The sequence below is a fragment of the Salarias fasciatus genome, chromosome 12 (genome assembly GCF_902148845.1).
Source record: "Salarias fasciatus chromosome 12, fSalaFa1.1, whole genome shotgun sequence".
Classification (NCBI taxonomy): domain Eukaryota; kingdom Metazoa; phylum Chordata; class Actinopteri; order Blenniiformes; family Blenniidae; genus Salarias; species Salarias fasciatus.
Window position 1 is genome coordinate 13,821,188 of NC_043756.1, and position 22,504 is coordinate 13,843,691.

General features: G+C 44.0%; 2 protein-coding genes across 2 annotated transcripts; one reads left to right on the forward strand and one right to left on the reverse strand.

The window, feature by feature from the left end:
- Positions 1-630: 630 nt before the first annotated feature.
- On the reverse strand, positions 631-12,259 carry LOC115398710 (thyroid adenoma-associated protein homolog). Its single transcript, XM_030105618.1, has 31 exons — positions 12,091-12,259; positions 11,779-11,959; positions 11,614-11,700; positions 11,505-11,532; positions 11,269-11,417; positions 11,058-11,180; positions 10,850-10,970; positions 10,415-10,560; positions 10,238-10,322; positions 10,028-10,164; positions 9,665-9,862; positions 8,846-9,569; positions 8,589-8,741; positions 8,398-8,507; positions 8,151-8,311; positions 7,910-8,079; positions 7,665-7,829; positions 7,442-7,587; positions 7,205-7,336; positions 7,021-7,125; positions 6,733-6,933; positions 6,501-6,651; positions 6,033-6,285; positions 5,695-5,931; positions 5,364-5,568; positions 4,248-4,436; positions 3,517-3,764; positions 3,255-3,425; positions 2,907-3,173; positions 2,615-2,832; positions 631-2,511 (listed from the first exon to the last, which is right to left on the reverse strand). Exons 1-31 carry the CDS (start codon positions 12,207-12,209, stop codon positions 2,264-2,266), a joined length of 5,628 nt encoding a protein of 1,875 aa, XP_029961478.1. The 5' UTR covers positions 12,210-12,259; the 3' UTR covers positions 631-2,263.
- A 739-nt stretch (positions 12,260-12,998) lies between these two features.
- Positions 12,999-21,340, forward strand: tctn2 (tectonic family member 2). Its single transcript, XM_030104840.1, has 18 exons — positions 12,999-13,132; positions 13,280-13,393; positions 13,509-13,579; positions 13,731-13,932; positions 14,028-14,128; positions 14,231-14,430; positions 14,527-14,647; positions 18,951-19,104; positions 19,194-19,277; positions 19,358-19,480; positions 19,583-19,657; positions 19,776-19,874; positions 19,974-20,091; positions 20,184-20,287; positions 20,382-20,529; positions 20,662-20,805; positions 20,925-21,013; positions 21,140-21,340. The coding sequence occupies exons 1-18, from the start codon at positions 13,036-13,038 to the stop codon at positions 21,259-21,261; spliced, it is 2,166 nt and encodes a 721-aa protein (XP_029960700.1). The 5' UTR covers positions 12,999-13,035; the 3' UTR covers positions 21,262-21,340.
- The last annotated feature ends 1,164 nt before the right edge of the window (positions 21,341-22,504 follow it).

Here is a 22,504-nt window from a genome sequence, read left to right on the forward strand (position 1 = left end):
GTGTGTGTGGTGGGGGTGGGGGTGGGGGGCCTCTGTTATTGTTGGCTCCCTGGAAAAGAGGACAGTCGACTGCGTGATTCAGCCAGTGTTCAGCGAGCCACTTTTCAAATAGATGCTTACTCAGTGTTCAGGCAATTACTAGAGCAAACACACCACATCTGTTCAGTTCTCTCCATCACTCACTGGAGAGATGCAGGAGAGGACAGAACGCTGTCTGACAAATGAAAACCCAGATATTCTGCGAAGGTAAACCGAGTCAGAGGCTCTATTTACACTGCAATTAAACATGATGAGAAAGCAACTACATTTTTTAGATAAACACTTTCACCCGTAACTGAATACAATCCAGGCGATGCAACAGCAGTTGTGTTTGAGCACAACATTTTAGTGCTCTTTCAACATCTGATCACCCTAATTGCTCAGACTGATCATAGTAACCAGAACCTACTTATGAAAATGTCATAAGAGGCTTCAAACTGGACAGGAGTGGCGGTGCATTTCTTTACTTTGCAGTACACATAAAAAGGAGTTTCAAGCACTTGAAAATAAAACTAAGAAGCACAAGACAGGTTTTTTCTCCAAATTAAAATTTTCAATAGTTTATTAAATACAAAACTTTGTACATGCATCTGATACAAGTCTTTTCGATTAAAAAAAACATTGTTTTAAAATGTTACTATGTGTAGTTAAACACAGTAAAAACAAAGTTTTTTTGTACATGTATATTTTTTTATAAAATTCCCATTCCCACAAATCCCATAAGTGAAAAGAAACGACCCAAATCACACACCAGCGTTTGTGTCGACACACACTCACATGAAAGTGACTGAGTCTACTTGGCTTTGCTCCCCGTTGCCAAAGCTCATGATTTAATCAGCAGAGTGAAGCTCGCTGCGAGACTGCGGTAACAATGGCAGACGTTTACGAGGCCAGATGTTCGTTTTCAAGGTTTATACACCTTTGTCCCAAGGGAGGGTACATCTAAGCTAATGTTATTGTCTCTTCTTCAATTTTGTTTCCAAGGTTGGAGTAAGGGACATACTATTCCACATGAAAATTTAATTTGTCTGTCTTTTCATTAAAATTGCATGTTATGCTGCCGGCAGGCTTTAAAGAATAAAAGCAAAACAAACAATAAAAAAAAGGATTTCTTACAACTGTCTTCATGTCAACGTTTTGATGTAGATGAATTCTGAATTAAGAAAATGTGTTTGTCTAAATGGAAACTCAGCCAGCAGGGTGGAATTTATCAAATGAATTAATACAGTTTGAGTTATTTAAACATTTTACAAACTCTTTAAGAATTTGACTTCTAAAAAATCTCATCAACTTGTTTTCTATCAAGGCCTCAATGAAAACCTCCTGTAGCTTCTTGACTGTTACTCTAACTCAGTTTATCAAGTAAGAATTTTATGTGCATCAAAATAAAAAACTGCATGAGATCTGTGTATGAATCATTGATATAAGCACATTTTTATAGCTTTTGCATAATGAAGATTCATACATTAGCATGCATTATGAAAAATAAGATTCAGATGTGGAGTTCATATACAGTACATCAAATAATAACCCTCAATATGCATTTCATTGAAAGCCAAACGTGACCAACACCGACATGCACAAACACTTTCATGGTGTTGTTTGTCAGACTTGGAGAGCGAAAGCAACGGGCCCTGAGGTGACGTAAGGCTGCTCTGAAGTGAGGTCTGTTGCAGGGCAACCACCAGCTTTGCACCAGATCAATTCAATAATCGCCTGCCCTCATGTGGTTGGAAAATGGACACTTATCCATATCTCGGCGCGAGGCAGAGGGCCTCTAATGGAACATTAAAACGTGCACGATATTCCCCGGCTGGGCCCAGAGCAGCCGATTTCTCCAGATACTGTTGCATTACGTCATTGCATCAGCGGGAGCATTGCTAATGCTGCTGCTGAGACGTGCTGGTGATCAGTAAAACAAACCTGAACGCGGCTCAGCATCAGAAAACTTCATGCTAAAATGAATGAAGAACACAAGGCCCAGAAGGCCGACTGCTCGGTAAACAGGATGCTGCACACGAGTAACTGCAGCAGCTGAGAGCTTACGTAACTTGTGTGATCCCTTCCGAGTGCTGGCGGACTGCAGCATCAGCAGAGGCGACACTCATTCAAGACTACGGCCGCTCACATCCAAGTCACAAGCGTTCTTAAAATACCCTCAAGTAACTTCATCCTGGGACAGCGTATTGGTGAAAAGACATTGCTCAATGCGTGCGCATTCCAGTCACAGTTCCAGTCCTCCACACACGGCAGCTCGCAGACGGGGAGGAAAGTGGATTCCTCTGCGTCGCAGCAGGCTACAAACCTCCCGTAAAGTAATGTGAACGGATGGAGGATCACAGAGGCGTCGCGCTTTATCGGATGTTTTCAGGATTTGCAGCAGAAAGGCGGCTCTGGCGAGCAGGCCGCACAGCGAGCTGTGGAAACGGGGGTCGGTGAGGAGCGCCAGCCACGAGGGAGAGAACGCCTCAGCTAGACAGAAAACAGAGAATTGTCTCTTAGTGCACAGAATTCTGGAACAATACCACAGTCCACACAGTCCATCACTTAGCAGACAGAAACCTGAAAGACTGACTTGCTGATGAGGCGCCTTGCTGGAGGGTTCTGCAGAGTCTCAGATCATCCAGCACCTGTGCAGCATTCCTCTCTGCCCAGGAGTCCAGGCTCTGAGCCAGAGAGGAGGACTGAGCATATTTTCCTGCCATCTGCAGCAGGTACGGCAGCACATGGGCGGCCATGACAGACGGCTCGGCAAACACATTGGCCTCATCCTGCTCATACAGACTGGAAGATCTGGGGAGGGAAGAAGTGGAATGACAGATGCGCACAGAGGTGGATCTGTTTATTAACAGAGTGAAGCCACCCACCTCGAAGCGGAGGCTTCTTTCAGCACAGCGCTGAGGTTCGGCTGAGGAACGTGACCCAGCAGGACACCCAGTGTCCCAGGAGTTTCCCAGAATTCCTCAGTCAACAGGTCCAGGAGGACTGGCAGAGCCAGGTTGACCTGCATGAGGTGGATGCTCTCCTGGCTCCCAGCCCTCCTGGCGCGGTGGAGCAGAGAGGCGTAACGGGCTGCTCTCTCCCTCACCTGCTGGTTCTGGTCCTGCAGCAAGTGAAGGCCGGCGTTGATCACCCTGAAGCAGAGAGGGGCTCACGTTTCAGTTTGCGCTGCTCAGACAGGTTCAAGCACAGAGTGAACACGAGTCTTTGAATACCTGATGACGATGGCAGGCAGAGCGTTTCCTTCTTGCCAGCTGTGATTTAACAGTGGGACGCCGGCCACACAGAGAGCTTCGGCCGACGCCATCCGGAGAACTTCAGGGGATTCTGGGAGCCGCTGGCTCTCTAAGACGCCGCACCAGCGCTGGTACAAGGATGTTTTAAGACTGATTGGCAAAAGATGAGAAGAAGTCAGAGCTGTGAGAGGAAATGTTACTGTGGGTCACTTCACGACGAGGTAAAAACCAGAGGGAAGACCTGGAGTCTGGCGCCTGGGAAAGCAGCAGACTGGCAGCATGGAGAGCCTGGGACAGAAACTCTGGGCCGCCTCTCTGGTCCTCCAGGTCCCTGAACAACAGATCCAGGCACTCGGGCAGAACTGCGTCTTGCAGCGAGGCGGTGCGGCGTGACGTCGGATCAGTTCCAGCCATGACCGACACCACGGCTTGGAGGTAGATCCTGCGATACTCCACACTGTGGCTCGACAGTGCCTCCCTCAGGTTTGACTGGAGATACAGCACAGAACACACTTTTTCCTCCTTGTATAAATAAAAAAAGTCACACTTTAATCAATCTAGAAGAAGTTGTATATTAAATTACAAGGACACACAGACTGTACTTAACAACTCAACTGTCTTGAGATATGTAATATCTAATCAGGTGTTTTTCTTGTATTGTTTGTTTTTAAGCGAGTCAGTCACACGTTAGAACGGACAGCTGTACCACACACTCACATAACAAACCAGCATATCAGACAATCTCAGTGACCTACCAGGACTCTAGCGAGATAAGGTCAGACATCCTTTGACCTCACAGTGTTCACGTCTCCTTGGTTACAGAGAATAATAACTTTCACACACACACACACACACACACACACACACACAGATCTCCAGACAGACTTCAGTGTTTGATGGCAGTAAAAGTAATGCTATCTTAAGGTTGTTACGTTCTGTTTATTGCAGTTTCGGTGTGTTATCGCGACTCACCTGCAATACTTTCTGGATCACACTTCTCAGACCGGCCTGCTGTGAGCTCCACCCGTCGAGCACCCATGTAACCAGCGAGAGCCTCAGGTCAGGGCTCACCGCAGAGAAGTTGTTCCAGACTTCAGTGGCACACTTGGAATCTGCACTTAGAAAATGGATGGCCTGTTGGTGGAATGAAGACAACCCGATCTGTGGAGACAACAAGGAGCATCAGAAAAGAACACGTTTACAGACATTATTGCGTATTTGTGGATATCAGTGATTTATCCTAAATGAAACTTGATTTTTGGCCATTGTCAATAGCTTATCGGGTGTTTTCCATTGTCTTTTGGTCTGTAAAGGATTAATAATCCAGTAACATTCATAACAAATGATTTACTGTGATTGCAGAAGAGAAGAAGCACGTCTTCATGTGTGGCTGGCTCAGGTGCCAGTCAACATGACTGCAGGAGGCAATTAAACTAATCATATTCACGAGTAATAAACACTGCAATGCAGTCAGCATCTGATTGTGACAGGCTGTAAGCACAGGATAATATCAACTTTGCCGGGGCATATAATAATAAAAACTCACTGTGTGTGTGTGTGTGTGTAAGATACGCACTGTAATACACATGTAAACCACCGGTCATTATCTAATACAGTTCAACCTGTGCCTTGGTGAAGGCCACAGGGTTCAAACCGTCTGCCAGACAGCACAGGTGCCACGGATTATCTAACCGTGTTTAAGAAAACGAGGTAATAATAATATAAAGCGGTAACTGAGTAACTGTAAATCTAAATTACTGAATGAAATGCGATATTTATGGGATAATTATAGCTGATATTGCTTTTGAGTATGGTGAAATAACCTTCCCAGCATCACCATTATTGGAAATCCTCTTGCGGACTACGAGCAGCCCGTGTCTGATCTGCTGGAGCAACAAACAGACGTCACAATGCGAGCGTCTCAAATAAGAAGTCGCAGCTGTGCTAAAGTCAGTTAATGTGTTTCAGTAATAATTAGATAGAAAAATACTTTTTCATAGCCAACGCACACCAAGTAAACCAGACCTTTTCACTGTAGAAGAAAAAAAAAAAACGTCTGATACAGAATTGTGTCTGCATGTCACACACCTGAAGAGGGTCTCCAGGTTTTTGAAGGTCCTGCATGACGGCGTCTCTGAGCTCTGACAGGAAGCTCTCACAGGACGGCGCTCTCAAGGAGTCGGCCACTCCGAGGTAGACTGCCCTCACGAGGAGGCATCGCTGAGCTTCAGTCGCCAGCCACAGCGAGGCCTGGACCCTCCGCTGCACTTCGCTCAGGTCGTCTGAATGGAAACTGCAAATGGGAAAAAAACAAAAAAAAACAAAACAGCAGGATCTCAAAGCTGAATGAATAAAACCAGACGGTTTTAAAAGGCTGAAAGCATCCGATGAATGAACAAACGGCTCTTTTATGTCTCACCTGCCTAGGCTGAGAGCTCTTTGCAGCAGGGCTTTGATCTGCAGCAGCTGTCCGTGGAGCCGATTGTGACGGCAGCGCTGCTGCGGACTTGGCAGCTCGGCCGAGAGTCTGAGGAGGAGGTTCATGTACTCTGAAGGGGGACTCACGGCAACCAGAGCCTTGGAGGCCATCGCTCTCACGCTGTAAACAGGGCTGGCGGACAGCTCCAGGAGCAGAGGCAGGAAGTCTGACAAAGTTCTGGCAGTGGAAAATAAGCAGAAGGTCAAAAAATGTATATATATTGAAGGAGATACTTCAGATATCATATTGAGACAAAGCAATGGATGAAGTGTAATCACTCTGCCGAGTCCTGGACGCCGGGCTGGAGCTGCGCTAGCAGAGTGAGGATGGGGTAGAGGGAGGGCTGCAGGTGCAGCTTGGCCTCGCTGGACGGACTCTGGAGGTCTGCTGCCGCCGCTCTCAGCTCGCCCAGGAGGAAGGGCTGCAGCGCCGGATAGTGGAAGAAGAATGCGGAGGGGGACATGGCGTGCTGCGCGGGACCGGCCTCGTCGCTGCTGGACCTCTGACCGAGCATTCGAGAGCACAGAGCACCTGAGAGGAGGAGTTCAGAGACATTGTGATTAGACCTTAAAACGTTTCAATTCATGTTGAGCAGTAAAATCTTTACAAAACTCACTATATTCAGAATCTAAACAGTGAGCTCTCTATGCCGATCTTCATGGACATCAAATGTTAGACAAGACAAATAACAAGGTCCTCACATAATAAATAAGTGACTCTAAGTTATGAAGGTGCCTTTGTCTTACTGTAAAGCTGCAGTGCCGCATTCCTCATGGCCCAGCAGGGAGAACTGAGCAGAGTGAGAGACAAGATGGCTACAGGAGGGGCGAACTGGAGGACAGCTACTCCCAAACTGGAGCCCCGCACCAGGGCCTGCAGAGTGTGAACTGCACACACCTGACGGAGACAGCAGCATGCAGTGACCAGGCTTGTCTCAGTTCACACACACACACACACCCTCCTCCTCCTCCTCCTCACCTGGGGGAGGTCCAGGGTTTGGTCCCACTTCTGATTTAGAGGAGTTTTGGCTGTTTCCAGTAAGGTTTGCATGCTGTGGGCCAGCAGCGGTCTCGCTTTGTTGGCGTCTTCTGCTGACAAAACACACAGGATCAGCATGGGCAGTCCTGCAGCTCGCCGGGTCACAGATGTTGAACGGAGACACTGCACAATCTGCAATCCCTGCAGACAGAAAAGGGAAAACACTTATGAGCCATCAACTGAGTCTCTAAATAAAAATTCACATCCAAATCATGCATGATCTCTCACTTGTCTCAACATTTGAGCAGGAATGTCCCTGAGCTCATGATCACTGCTGCTCAGCAGGGATGAACAGAACTTAGTGAAGCCGATACCGCATCCTTCCACTGCCCCCTGGTGAGGAAACGGGATACTTGTCATCAAGAGAGCAGAGGAGATAAAGCTGCTGCTCATGCTCATTGATAAAACTTACCCAGTGACGACATTTCAGAAGAATATTCTTGAATATTTTCGATGCTCTTAATATGTCGTCTTTTGTGAGATGGCATTGGTCGGATTCTGAGAGAATCTTTTCCACCAGGAAACCTAAAAGGATTCCTATTTCCTGATGAGAGAAAACAATTGTAAAGGCCGAGAAAAATGCACACATGTAGATCAATAGGAATAAAAATGTTAATGTTAATCTTCAAAATGCACAAGCTGTGTTTACTTTGAGGGAGACCCAGCAGCAGGTGAGAACAAGGCTGTGCTCTTCAGACAACAAGACGCACTCGTCTCCATCCACCTGCCCGCCTCCGGACTGTGCGATCAGAGAGCTGATGGCGTTCCCCATATCACAGAACGACGGCGGGACATCTGAAACACGACAGCGATTTGTTGGGTGTTGGCCTGAATAAGAAACGCTGCGGTGTGTCTGGAGGTTTCTAAATTACCCGTCTCAGCGGCAGAGGCGTTCTGGTCTCCACAGAGGACACCGAGCAGCAGTAGAGAGATTTTCTCCAGCAGGCCGAGCAGCTCGGCGAACACACTGTGGTCGAGCGCGGCGCAGTGATCACCGGGAGACTCGAACAAACACTTCTGGAGAGCACTGAGAACACCTGCAATGCACAGCAGGACATTTTCCAATCAACTCCAGAAGGTTCACCATCACACAGGGTGAATGCGTCCTGATCTTCACCGTGTATCGGTGTCGTCCTGGCGGCAAGCATCATGTCTGCCCTGGCTGCCAGGTAATGCTTCTCCAGCTCCTTCACCAGCGCTCCGATCATGCCGGACGCGTTTGGTTTACTTCCACTTTTGACAGTGACGTTGGTCTTCGAGTCGTCGACCTCATGCTGCTCCTGTGATCTACAGAGAGAACAAACAAATAACGCTTTCTTGTTCTTTTAATCTAAAGTCACTCTGTATGGAAGGCTTACTTCAGAAAGAGCACGGTCGTCATCAGAGCGCCGATCTGAGCCTCCTGAACCCGCGGACTGCACACAAACTGACTGCTTTTAACGTGCAGCACTTCTGCAATGTCTTCTGGAAATCTGGGCGGGAAAAATCTCAACAGCAACCCTGCTGAGAGGTCGCGTATCTGCAGAGAAAAAACAAATTTAAGCTCTAACTTCAATTTAGTGGAACTACGCGAAAGAAATTGAAGGAAAGATAAAATAGCCTAACCTCATTTGTCGAGTCTTCCAAACAGCCGATAAGAGCCAGAAGATTTGTCCTGCTGAAGAAATCCCACTTTCCTTTATCCCTTGCACATTTAATAAGAGATCCCATATTTGCTGCAACAAGAATAAGATCAGATGTTGTAGAAGTCTAAATAATATTACTATTAGAACCTGGCACCATTCAGTGAAACCGACCTGGAGGCTGTCCCTTCTTCTTGCCGGGGCTCCAGGTGTCTGTACAGGTCTCCAGCACCGCCGACAGCAGCAGCAGCACCGTCTTCTTCCTCTGATAGTTGTGTCCTTTTGACAGAAAGCTGTATGGAAGCTGACTCAACCAGTCAACAAAGTCTGCGTGAAAAGGGTGCATTTACTTTAAACATAGTAACCCTTCAGTGCCACAAGATGGACAAGTTGGTGCAAAGCAACTATTTAATGTCTGATGTAAATCTCACCTATCCCCTGCTCCAGCACATCTTGCATCTTTTCCGAGTTAACAGCATCACCTTTCTTTTTGCCCTTCTGCCCCCTGACATGCGACAAGCAGCCATCTCTGATCCGAACCAGGAATCTCTTCAGTCCAGCCTGAAAGTGCTGGCGAAATGGCGACGACTCGCAGTTCAGGTTCTGAGGAATAAAGGCTTTCATGAGGGCCATCTCCTCCGTGCTGGGAGTTTCTTTGGTCTTTGGGCAGCAGCAGAGCAGATTGAAAGCAGCGATCCGGATTTTGTCATCTGCGGACCCCAGAGCGAGCTGCAGGGTTTCAAAAGCCGAACCACCCTGAGGAGCCCAGAGATTGCAGCCGGTTACAGCTCGATAAGAGCTCATGATGCTCGCCCAGGCGTGGAGGTGCCCGGGAGTACAGGGGTCCAGAGACACCAGCAGATGGTCCACAGCTGATGGGAAAACCTGAAAAGTGATTGGTAATAGCTGTGTGGAGCAGTTGCTCTGTAAAAGAGTCACTTGAGATGTGAGAGCCTTGTGGACGACCGGCTGCCAGCGCCTCGCCCAGTGACCGGCCAGCTCCAGCTCCGTCACAGACTGTTGGGATGCACCGCACAGCTCCTTCCTCTGCTGCTGGATCAGACATTTGTAAAGCTCTGCTCCACATGGGGAGAGATGATTGGTGTGCAAGCATTTAAAGAGATGATCTGGCAATTCAGCATACTGATTCCATACCTGATATAATTAAAAAGAAGAAAGAAGTAGAGATTAAAATCAGCATGACCAAGATTTACGATGTTCCACCATCATTAACACCCTGAAATACTCACCGCGCCAGTACCCAGATGTGGCAGCAGGGCACAGAGGTGATGGTATTTGGCTTTAGCTTCCCAAGGTAGTTTCATAATTCGCATCAGTAAATCGTAATAAAGAGCCTTGTTTGTGTCAGAAAACTGTTCACAGTCCATCTCATAGAGGTCCAGCAGCAGAGAAAAGGCATTCCGTGCAAACTCTGGCACCCCTTCAACCTGGAAACACAAGAAAGAGGTCAAAGAAGAGCGGAAACAGAAACAGAGCACACGTTTGAGCCCATGTGAATTCATCAAGAGGGCTGCTTTTAGCCTACAGCCCATATATTAGACTCTCCTCATTTTGGGCTCCAAAGGTAACTGGACTCTGATTCTGTGACTCACTGGGCTTTCTGCATTGGTCCAGATTATGTGAATAAGCTGCCGTTTCAGGTTGCTGTTGTCTGACAGGAGGCGAACGCCCATCATCTTCCAGATATCGGGCAAAGACTCTTTCACTTTCTTCATCCAGAGTGTTAAAGCTGCAACAAAAGACTGTATGTAAGAAGGTGTCGCTGCTTTTAGAACACAATGAAAAATAGAGAAATGACTCACCTTCGAAGGAAAAGTAGTGACAATCGATCTTCTCCTCACACAATGCAAACACCACCGGAAACAAGCCCTTCAACAGTAAACATGTCTGCAAAGACAGAAGAACGGATGGATTTAGAAACGAAGGCAAGCACATCAGAACTACACTGTGTTCCTTAAGCAGTGTTTCGCGGGATTTACTTCACTGGCATCGTCTTGTGAGCTGAGCAAGATGGGAGGTAGAGAGCAGGTCAGGAGACCCCTGCTCACAGCCAGCCTGTCCACCCCGTCCTTCCCTGGTGTGTTGCACTGAACTTGGAGAGCGCCAACAGTCAGCAGCCAGGGCTCTGAGTGGTGACGAGACACAGCCCCTCAGTCAAAAGTCTCCAGCAATTCAATATCAACTGGAAATTTTGAACCTCGTTCACTTTGAGGGATTCAGTTCGCCTAAGTTTGAGGGGTCACCAGGTAACTTCAAATGTAATGTATGTTTTTGAAAACCTGAATAACCCACAGGGGAAACAAGCAAACCTTACAAAGAACAGCCCCAAAACCCAACTCAGACTCAAGGTCATGAGCCAAGAGTGCTAACCACTACACCATTTGGTCATGCCAGTTCTGCTGGTGGTTACAAACCTGAAAGAGAGACTTGCAGTAAACTCCAGGCTGCAGCTCCTCCAGCGCTGCTGTCTGATGCTGTGTTGATCAGCATGGCAACGGCAACGCCTGCTAAAAGACGAGTGTCTCTGCTGCAGCACTGTATAAGAGGACGCACACACTGAGTAATCAGAACAGACATACAGTTTTACAAAATCAACTACGAATTAATAAATAAATAAGAGACCTGTCCAAGTAATATGTCCATAAGAGCCTGCAGGATGTTCTGTACTGTCAAGCTTCTGTGATCCTGTTCCCAGACTAGAGGAGCCACTTCTGTGGGCAACAGCTGAAATATCTGCAAACAGACCTGCAGAGAGGATGTAAGTCAGGCTAATAATCTAGATCACACATTAGGCTTATGATGAAAGCAATGAAACATGGGATTTTGAGCGCACTTTGACAGTGGAGTAACACAGCGGCCCGTCTCTCAGGGACTCTTGTTGCAAAACAACAGGAAACAACTCCGACACTTTATTCAGCATGGACACGAATGACTCTTTCCACACTTCACGGCCAACAGTGTTGTCTTCTAGAAACATACAGGCTGAAAAAAAAAAGAAAAAATAAGATTAAAGCTACCATAGAAAAATCATGGCATGTAAACAACCAATCATTTTTAGATGCCACTGACCTCTCTGCAAATCTTGATGGGTCAAAACCTAAAACACAGAGAATTTCAAAGTCACGTGCAATGTCTTTCTCCATGACACACACACACAAGTGAAGTCAGCTCGTTGTACCTGTTCACTTTGGATCATGGAGTCCAAACAATGAAAGGTTTCTCTATAAACCAACTGGTGATCCACCTTTGCCATATGTTGCAACATCTGTAACAAATGACATGACATTAAATTGTAGCTCAATCTGAAGTTTTGCTGCATGAACAGAGGATGTGTGGAGCTGACCTTGTCCACTTTACGACACGCTGTGGAGATGCTGGCCATCTGCAGCTGCATGGACAGGAGGAGTTTGACAAGCAGGAGGAGGTGGCTCTCCCCCAAACCTCGAAGCTGTGCCTCTGAAATCTGCCTCAGCAGCTGGAGAGCTTCATCCAAACAGCGCTCCTTACATCTTTTCACGTTATTCCTGTCCAAAGTGAGGAATCATTATTCATTACACTTTAATAAAAGGTGGGAAAACGTCTATAAGGTCTGGACTCCACTACACCCAGTTCAGTGACATGAGGCAGTGGAAGCAGTGTGAGAGCAGCCACTGACCTGGAGGACTCGGACAGTTTGTGGAGGAACAGCCGGAGAGTCCGCCGGACGCTGTCGGCAGCTTCATCCTCGGAGACGCCACAGTCCTCCAGAGCAGCCAGCAGACTCTCAATAGACATCTTAACCAGTCCACTGGCACTTGTCAGACATAAGGCAGCATGCTGGTTGGCTTGTCACGTGACACATTCACTACTTCTGCCGTCACTGAAGCAGCGGTCATCGTGGTGTCGTGCTGCGTGCTGCCCCCTAGAGGCTGAGATGAATACAAGCTGGGGGAATTAGGTTGATTCTTTTTGGATTATGACTTGAATGAATAACTTGAATAATGTGAATATACAATACAAGAAGATCAGAAAATGGGTTGATGGATGGATGGATGGATGGATAATTGAAAAAGTCAGCAATCTAGCCATCCCTCTCCCTCACCTGCTTTCTCCAGTAAAGCCAGCATGCCTTTGGAAAGAAGAAAACTGAAGAACTCTGAGTAAATCCACATGCAAAGAGAACATGCAAACTTAATACAAAAGGGATCTCCAAGCAACAGCAGAACATGGTGGATAGTCCTTCTGTGAGCCACGAATGCTCATCATTATGACAGTGGTGAATGCTAGAAATAAAAAAATAAATAAAAAAGCCATAAGTTATTATTAAAATACTTTATATTTTTTAAGTTTGAGTTTAGCTGGTTGGAATTCTGATTGACATTGTAAAGATTTTTCTACAAAAATAAAGGGCAGATTACATTCAGATTAAAAAAGTGTGGTTCTTTCAGTCGGCGGACCTATGCGTTACCGCTCCAGACCAGGTAGGGGCGCTGCTACATTAACTCAGTTCTACACCATCAGCAGAGGAAGAATTCCCTGCACTGATTGGCTCAGGTCTGTGTTGCTATGACATCAGGAACACTACACAAATATGTCGACTTCACAATGCTAAGCGAATGAAATGGCTAATAAGGATGAAGCATTTCTCACAGTTGTTACGCTTCACGTCGTAGGAGTTCTGCTATGTTTGCCGTTTTCTCACACTCAAAATATTCTCGGTATGTATGACATTTCTACATAAGCCAGACGGGTTGGGGATAAGTTTCAATCACTGGTGCTGAACTGTTCGTGATACGTGCGGCGATGTGTATTTAGTTTACTGCGGTTTGCGCGCTGTAATCAGAATGCTATTGTCCTTCCAAAAGTTTTCCAGCCATCTTTTCTGATTTCAACGGGACCGGTGATCGATGCCTTTCTGCTCGGAAACTCTTCGGATGTCTCTCTGAATCTGAGGAAAGTTTCTCCCTCCAACACTACAGGTCAACATTAGAAACACAAAAATACTCTATGCAGATGCGATTTTGTGTGCTAGGATCATCGAAATTGTTTTTTAGATTAATTTGGCGGATGATCATTGTTTGTGTTCCTATACAGGAAACATTGGATCTCCATCATGTGTTCCCGAAACAACGCAGTGGGGGCTCACATGGGAGGTTCTGGGAAAGGTGAGACATTGAGGGTGATTTCTTTTTTTTTCAACCTTGACTCATGAAGTGTATGCATTCACTAAAAGGAATGTCAAACACATTCAAGATTAGTATGTGAACTTCTATTTCATATACTGTATGCTCAGGTTTGTTCCATTTGTTGTTTCAGACTGCAGTTGGAGTACAGCTGAAACTGAATCAAAGTCTGCGTCTGTGTGGCGAGAATGACACCAATACTGACTGCTGTGCAAAGCCGCTGTGTGTCCTGGAAGCTCTTCAGTTGTCTGCCTGTGTGGATGGGACACCCTGGGCATCGCTGCTGATCCAGGTCAAGATACATGCACAGCTCGTCCCTGCTAACAACGGATCTGGTAATTTAAGTGACGCTTGTGTCAAACCATTGTAATCCCTCATGGTAGAGGTCAAAGCTCTCACAGCATTCACATATATGATTCTTCATCTTCAGATAACAAAACAGTCATTCCAAACCAGGTTTATGAACCTTTGGGCACTTGTCCCTGTGACCTGACGTTGAGAGTCTGTGATGTTCGCTGCTGCTGTGACAAGGTATCTCTGACTTTTCATTGTATTTTTTCTATCAGAGTTCAGGTAAAGGTACTTATGCCCTCGACACTCAGCATGGATTCCTTTGTGTTTTGCTGTCGACAGGACTGCTCTGATGAAGATTTGAAGCTGTTTGCTTCCCAGTGCCTGCCTGGGCCTTTTGGTGGCCAGGTTTCACCCGTCCCAGATTACCAGTGTTCTGCGCAGTCATCTCAGAACTCTCCAGACTGGTTTCCTTTTTTGTGTGTTGAATCTCCACCTGAAAACAACCCTTATCTTGGTCTCTTTTACCAAGGAGCCACAATGTGAGAAAAAAAAAGTATTAGTTTCACTTTTTTTTTTAACCATGCATTTTTTTCTGTCACGTTGACATTGTTCATTTTGGCCTTTCACCTGTCTAGTGCATCCAAACCTGGCCCGTCATTTCAAAGACCTGATTTGCCGACTCCAGTGCCTGTCAGTGTTCTCATACAAGGAAGTCCAATTTTCAAGTTCAATGATGAATTCTTCACAATTCCCCAGGTAATGTGTGTGTGTGTGTGTGTGTGTGTCTTTTAATGTTTTGCACAATGTCTGTTGCCAGCGATTTAAAGCGATACTTCAACATTTTGGCAAATTGGCCCATTTAGCGCAATTATTTAGTCATTTTGAACAGCATACTTACTTTTTTTGTGAGGGCGAGCTGTTGTTTATTCAGAAGTGAGTCGGGGAAGGTTTTCGGGACGGACACAATGGAAGTGGATGGTATTTTGGTTCCCCCTCATCAAACTCATCAAATACACAATCCAACAACCCCAAAACACTTTGGTGGGCAAATTATAATCCTTATTTCTTAAAAAGCAAATATAAGACCAAAGATAAAAACTTGGGTACCAGCCATTAAGAAGATATTTACATAGATCGACAGATCAGGTGTCACTGGGGGGCTTCGGAGTGCTGGGTCATTCACCCTCGAACCAGCACTCCGAAGCCCCCCAGTGACACCTGATCTGTCGATCTATGTAAATATCTTCTTAATGGCTGATACCCAAGTTTTTATCTTTGGTCTTATATTTGCTTTTTAAGATCTTACGGCTTTTTCTAAAAAAGGGTTATTAATCGCTCATTTAAACATATGTAGTTTAACACCCAAGGTATTTGAGCTGTCTAGATTAATTGACTTACATCATTTTAACATTATTGCATTATCTGAGACGCACTTAGATGACACAATTGAGGACTCTGAGATAGCCATATCGGGGTTTAGTGTCTATAGGAAAGACAGAAATAGGAGAGGAGGGGGAGTAGCCATCTATGTCCAAAATAATATTGCTGTTAAAATTAGACATGACTTGATGCTCCCATCTCTTGAATTGCTGTGGTTACAAGTTCAACTTCCTCATCGTAAACCAATGGTGATTGGCAGCTGCTACCGACCTCCAAGCGCTGCTGTTTCAATTCAATTTCAATTTATTTTTGTATAGCCCAGTATCACAACAACAGTTGCCTCAGAGGGCTTCAAGATGTTACATTCTGTTCAGTGCACTGAAGACTTGTGTCAAGTGCTGATGAATGTTTCTGACAGACCAGGTGAAATATATCTACTGGGTGATTTTAACATAGATTGGCTCACTCCCTCTGCTCTAAAAGACAGATTGATTACTATCCTGACAAGCTGTAATATAACTCAAATTGTCAATGTGCCAACCAGAATTTCTGCTAGATCATCTGGTGGAAGTCCACTTCATGCATTGATCATGTATACACTAACGTTGGTGAATTTTGCACTGATGTTGCTTCCCTCCCGATTGGTTTTAGTGATCACAACATTATCACCTTTTGTAGGAAAATTAAGGCACCAAAGGGTAACCCCCGAGTTTTATTACAAAGGTCCTATAAATATTCTATTCCAGAAAATTTTATTTCCGATATAAAGGCGTTGACTTGGCAGGCTGTGTTTTCTGAGAATGGTACTAGCGCTGCGCTTGAAGCTTTTAATGATATGATCCAAAAAGTGGCTGATAAACATGCACCTCTTAGGAAAATGAATATTAAAAAGACAATGGCACCATGGCTAAATATAGACTTAAAAACTTGCATGGCCCAAAGGGATGAATTAAAACGAGCAGCTGTTGAAAGTAATGATCCCGGTACATGGGATAAATATCGTAAACTCAGAAATTCGGTAACTAAAAAGAACAAACAACTAAAAAAAGCTTATTACGTCACTAAAATTAAGAATGCAAAACATGATGGAAAGCAACTTTGGCACGTTATTAATAACTTACTGGGAAGATCTAAAAGCCATGATTCTGCTACTATTGAAACTTAAGGAAAGTATATAACTAAACCAATTGAGATAGCAAACTACTTTAATAACGTCTTTATCAATAAAGTAAAACAAATACGGCTTAAGAGTGTAAATACATCAAATGATCTAAGTGGCAGCTATTCTATTGAAGTAATTAAAAATGTAATAATGAAAGGTAAAAATTGTACATTTTCTTTTGATCCTATAGACCCTCAACAAGTAGAAAAACTATTGAAATCAGTAAAGAATAGCAAACAATTTGGGCTGGACTACTTAGATGGGAAAATGATCTCATTAATGGCGAAATATATTGCCAAGCCTGTTTGTCACATTTTTAATTTGAGTTTAAAAGAGTGCTTGTTCCCCAATATTTGGAAATTGGCTAAAGTCATCCCCCTACCTAAGGATAATAAGCTGGCTCTTAGTGGCACTAATAGTAGACCCATTAGTATATTGCCCGTTTTGAGCAAGATTATGGAAAAGCTCATATTTGGACAAATATCACAATATTTTATGAATTTTAATATCACATCTGATTCTCAGCATGCCTTTAAAGAGAGCCATTCTACCTCTACTGCACTTGTCCATATGACAGACGATTGGCTAGGTGAACTTGATGCAAAAAATTATGTTGGTGCTGTGTTCTTAGATTTCAGCGCTGCCTTTGACGTGATAGATCACAACTTATTGCTGAATAAACTGTCTGCTTATGGCTTTTCTGCTTGTTCTCTTAAGTGGTTTAACAGCTATTTAACAAATAGATCACAGTCAGTATACTTCAATGGTAGTTTTTCTTCTGTCCTGAAGCTAGAATGTGGTGTTCCTCAGGGTAGCTGCCTTGGCCCTCTGTGTTTTTCAATTTTTACAAATGATCTTCCTTTCATCTTAGATAGATCCCATGTAGCCATGTACGCTGATGACTCAACTATATATTACGGTTCAGAGAACCTGCAAATTTTGAATAATGTGCTTCAAAGTGATTTAGACCATGTATTTGAATGGGTAGAGTCTAACAGACTAGCTTTAAATGTTAGTAAAACGAAATGCATGATTCTGGACACTAGGAAGCAATCTAAGAACAGAAACTTTTTGTCCCTCACCGTAAATAATATACCCCTGGAGCAGGTGCAAAAGTTTGTTCTCCTTGGCGTAACTATAGATGATCACTTGAGCTGGACTAGTCACATTGGAAAGATTGTGACAAAAATGGGTAGAGCTCTTTCTGCCATCAGATGATGTGTTTATTTTATGACAGAATCATCAGTTAAATATGTCACTCAGTCTTTAGTTCTATCTCATCTGGATTATTGCTCAGTCATATGGTCGGGTACCACAAAAAAAGATATTCATAAACTACAGGTGCTGCAAAATAAAGCTGCACGACTAGTTCTTCGTTGCCCATTTCGGACTCACATTGACTATATGCATCAGTGTTTGTCATGGCTACATGTGGAGAAGAGATTACAGAGGAATCTTGGAACTTTTTTTCAGAATATAAGGATAAAAATGAAACCTAGGCCTCTATATGAAAAAATTATCTATGTTCATGATCGCCACTCTCATTTGACTAGATCCCATGTGGCAGATTGCATATCACTTCCAAAGGCTCAATCTGGGGCAATGCGAAGAACGGTGATGTACAGGGCAGCGAATCTGTGGAATAGGCTACCTTGTACTGTAAGAAAGGAGAACAACATAAAAGCTTTTAAAACCATGGTCACGAAAATCCTCATAGCATGATTGCTTTGTAGGTGCATTCTTAGTTCTTGTTGTATGTCTCATTTGTATCATTGTCTTGTTCTATCTGGTTTTCTGGTCTTCTATTTAATTGTGTGTGTATATTTATTTTACTTCTTTTTCTTATTCAATTGTTTAATGGTCTTCATGCACTGCGTTTTATGAGTAGTTGTTTTATCCATTCTGCTCACTGTTTTATGTACTTTGCTTATGTTCTTATTTATAATTGTTGTATGTAGTTATGGACCCCAGGAAGATTAGTTGTCACCCTGGGTGACAGCTAATGGGAATCCAATCTTTAATAAATAAATAAATAAATAAATAAATAAATAATCCGCACATTCACTACGCTGTGGAACACCAACAAATAATGTTGTAGCGTTACGACACTGAAGCAAATACTGGGAACTACTTTTTCTTTTGAAATCACTACGCCCAGACAAGTAGTTCCGTCTTAGCAATCTTCGCATAAACAACTCAATCTCGTAATTTTGCATTAATACTTCACAGCGTAGTGAATGTGCAGATTATAAATTGCCCACCAAAGTGTTTTGGGGTTGTTGGATTGTGTATTTGATGAGTTTGACGAGGGGGAACCAAAATACCATCCACTTCCATTGTGTCCGTCCTGAAAACCTTCCCCGACTCAACTCTGAATAAACAACAGCTCGCCCTCACAAAAAAAGTAAGTATGCTGTTCGAAATGACTAATGAATTGCGCTAAACGGGCCAATTTGCCAAAATGTTGAAGTATCCCTTTAACTGACTGTCTGTGTGTTTTCTTGTTTTGTCCCACAGAGGACTCTCAGAGAGTGTGTAAACAGTGCCCCTGTTGCATTCCTAGAAAATTTTGATGTCAAATGCGTGACTTTGCTTCGCTCTTGTCCAACCGGAGTTCCCTTACAGACATCACAAACAGATTTGAGCGTTAAATTGAGGAATGGGGAAGGGGGTAAGTTTTCCCTGCTACACATACTGAAGCATTTCTTTGATGTGTTCTATTTTTTTCATTATTGCTGTCTTTATAATTCAACCTTTCAGGTGATGTTGTGGTGGAAGTGATCACTGAAGTGGCCACCGACTTGTCGTCCTTCATAGATGAAAGCAATTCCTCCTCCTCTTCTGGTATGTTAAAGACAACATATTATTGATGAAACAACTTTAATTGAAAATTATCTTTAATGTTGACTTATTCTTATCCCCAGATCAAAAAATGGTGTGTGAAAATGTCACCTTAGTTCTGGATTACAAATTTTACTGGGAAGAAAACACTATCACAGGCGTGACAGTGAGACGCACTGTGGGGACCGTCGCTTTCAGCGGGAATGGTCAGTTCTTTCAATTCTTTCCAATGATCTAAATGCAGACAAAGTTTTTACATATTATTCTTGCAGCTTTGGCTCATGATTGCTTTTATTTCTTTTTAACAGTGACGTTAACTACAAGGTATGCTGCTGTGTTCCTGAATGGAGAATTCATTGGTGAGCCCAACTCAGGGAATCCAGGTGAGAGCAAGATGTGATACTTTAGTTCTAGTAGTGTAGGTAGTATTTAACTATTTTCTATATATTGCAGTAATTTTTGTTTACATGAAATTTGATAATAAAGTTTTTGCCATGGCAGGCTATCAGGTGGAAAGGCCTGTTATCGCTGGAATAATTAACACCTCGGACAACAACACGGGATTAATGGAGAGAACGTCAGTCAATTTTTGGAAGCCAGGTATCGCCCATAATGTTGCTATTGCTATTAGATAATGACTTGCTGCATATGGCGTTATGATGAAATATGATTCTCACTGTGTTCTAAATTGGCCGTCAGTCAGTGATGGGCTTTGTTCCACTGCGGAGAAGAAACAGATTCTGTTTGGGGTAAATTCAACATCAGGATGCCTGCTGCCTGTCAGTCAACATAATCTGACACAGTGTGCTCTGTTAAGGTCAGTGGGCTGACTCTACAAACGTGCTGATATATTGGGGATGTATTTGTGTATCTAAATGTGAGCCAATACAAACTTTTTATGTCCTTTAGAGAGAATGTGGCTACTCTTCAAACAGCTTTGATTACAGCTGAGTATGTGGCAAAGACTGGAAACCCAGATTATCTAACTATAGCAGACTGGGTCAATATAACATGTAAGTACATGGTTTGAATATAAAATTATTATATGTTTATACTATGCTGCACCTTTCTTTCTAATCGAATATTTAACAAAACCTAATATTCCAGTTGACACCCTGAACTCAAGCACAGTGTTTGAGGAGACGTCAGGTACCTGTGACGGTATTCCATCCCACCAGCACATCCAGGTTTGGAGCGTTATCACCAGCATGGCAGAGGGCATACCCCAGAGGGAAATTCATGGTGTACAAGTCAGGTGTGTGTTTGCTGCAAAATCACCATTAACGCGCAAATGACCTTCAGTCTGGTGAAGGAAGTGTTTTTCATTGTGTGTATTGGAATGCATTTCAAATCGGTATGAAGGAGGGTTCCTTTTGTTTATTTTTAGTTACGGCCTGTCCACCTGGACTCTGGACTGTGGGGGCGGGGATGTCTCTGTGTGTAGCGATCCAGGGGAAACTTGGCTGTTTTCCATCACATCCTCAGTCACTTTTATTGACATTCCCATCAACACCAGACCACCGAAAACCAGGTACTTAGTCAAGCTGATCTTGCAAGGAGACTTGTTCAGCTGGATGATATACATCCGATGTGCCACCTCACCCATTGTAACGTGCTGTCTAACTTGTTATTTTGACTCTTTTCCTGCAGGTTTCAGATCAACTACACGGAATATGACTGTAACAGGAACGATGTGTGCTGGCCTGAGCTGGCTTTTCCCATCACCAAGTATTACACAGGTGGATGTTTATCTATTTTTCCCCCGTCTGTAATCTACCTGCATCTATACCAGAAACACATTCATGAGTCGACTGACAGGTTTCGACAGCACCGTTATTGATTCATTGTGTTTTTATCCCCCTCAGGTGAACCTTATTCTCTGGCGCTAGCTAAAGGAATGATTTTGGTTTTCTTTTTCATCACGGCCTCGATCCTGGGAACTCCATGGAGACAAATCCGACAGGCATGGCACGGTGCTGCCATGTAAATGTTAAGAAAATTTAGAAGAAGACACTCTTAAAATTCAAAACATTGACTGGAAGTGTTGTACAGGGTTTTTTTTTTAATTTGTTTTCATCCTAGTTATATTTGTGGTAATGTAAATAGTTTGCACAGTTTTGTAATAAAAAATAATTGTTGCACAGATTGTCCTCTGTTCTTTTTGATCAATGTAATGATTATTTCAGTGTTTCTTAAGCTGTATGTGATTTATCAACATTTACAATTATCAGTTTGCTGACCGGGGATCTTTCATATGTACAGTATTGGAATAATGTTCACCAAACTGACATTTCACTGTCATTTCAATGTTTATTCAAACATGGAAATGGAAGAACAATCCATGAAATAAAAAGAATGAGGAACACCCTTTACTAGACAGAAATAATTCCACTGAGGTTGTGGTTATTAATTTAACGAGATCTTTCACCAGTAATGAGCTCTTGACAAAATTTGCGACCACTGCTATTTTATATCTGTGCCAATTGCTCAGCTATAGACACACGGTCAGGGCCGGCCCGGGCTTCAGAGGCGCCCTAGGCGAGCCGAGATGAGCGCCCTTTGGGAGCGTGTTTTTCGAGCGGTCCCGACATTTGTTGAGCGGGGGGGGGGGGGCGCGCGCGCTGAGGAGCGATGCCGAACAATACCGATCAGTGCCGAGCAGCGCCGAGGACGAGGAGCGCGGTGCGTCGGACCGCTGCACAGCGGGGCACACGGAACACAGAGCGTCGTGGCGCCCCTTGTACGACCGCGGCGCCCCCCTCGGGACGTGGCGCCCTAGGCGGCCGCCTAGTTCGCCTATGCCTATAGCCGGCCCTGCACACGGTTCATGTTCCCTGGACAATTTGCTGATGCTACCAACTTAATTTTCTAACTTAAAAACATATCATTTAGGGTAAACTCTGACTGAGTAAGAATTTCCAGAAATATTGCCTGTATCTGGTTGTATGTAGGGTTTATGTGTAGGTGTTCCTGACCTTGTTACAGTAATGATTCCTATAGCAAGAGGTTCAGAAGCTGCTCAAATAATATAACATTTTGATCAAAGTGGACTTCCTCTCACTGACTGCTACCGAGGAGGACAGATTTAAAGTTTGTCTACAGGATGGGTGGGACAGGCTTAATCTCATTATAGAGATCCAAGATTGCAGCTAAATACTGCCTCTTCAGAAAATAGGATAGTCAGAAGAAAATCCATTGAGGATTGTATCTTCGGTTTTGGAGCTCTTTCG

Coding starts and splice junctions, on each gene's coding strand:
- tctn2 (XM_030104840.1), top strand. CDS start 13,036: ATGGCTAATAAGGATGAAGCATTTCTCACAGTTGTTACGCTTCACGTC. Junction 19,105..19,193: donor ATTGAGGAATGGGGAAGGGG/GTAAGTTTTCCC, acceptor TCAACCTTTCAG/GTGATGTTGTGGTGGAAGTG. Junction 20,092..20,183: donor ACACAGTGTGCTCTGTTAAG/GTCAGTGGGCTG, acceptor TATGTCCTTTAG/AGAGAATGTGGCTACTCTTC.
- LOC115398710 (XM_030105618.1), bottom strand. CDS start 12,209: ATGTCTATTGAGAGTCTGCTGGCTGCTCTGGAGGACTGTGGCGTCTCC. Junction 11,418..11,504: donor CCATCAAGATTTGCAGAGAG/GTCAGTGGCATC, acceptor TTTTTTTTTCAG/CCTGTATGTTTCTAGAAGAC. Junction 2,512..2,614: donor GCAAGGCGCCTCATCAGCAA/GTCAGTCTTTCA, acceptor TTTTCTGTCTAG/CTGAGGCGTTCTCTCCCTCG.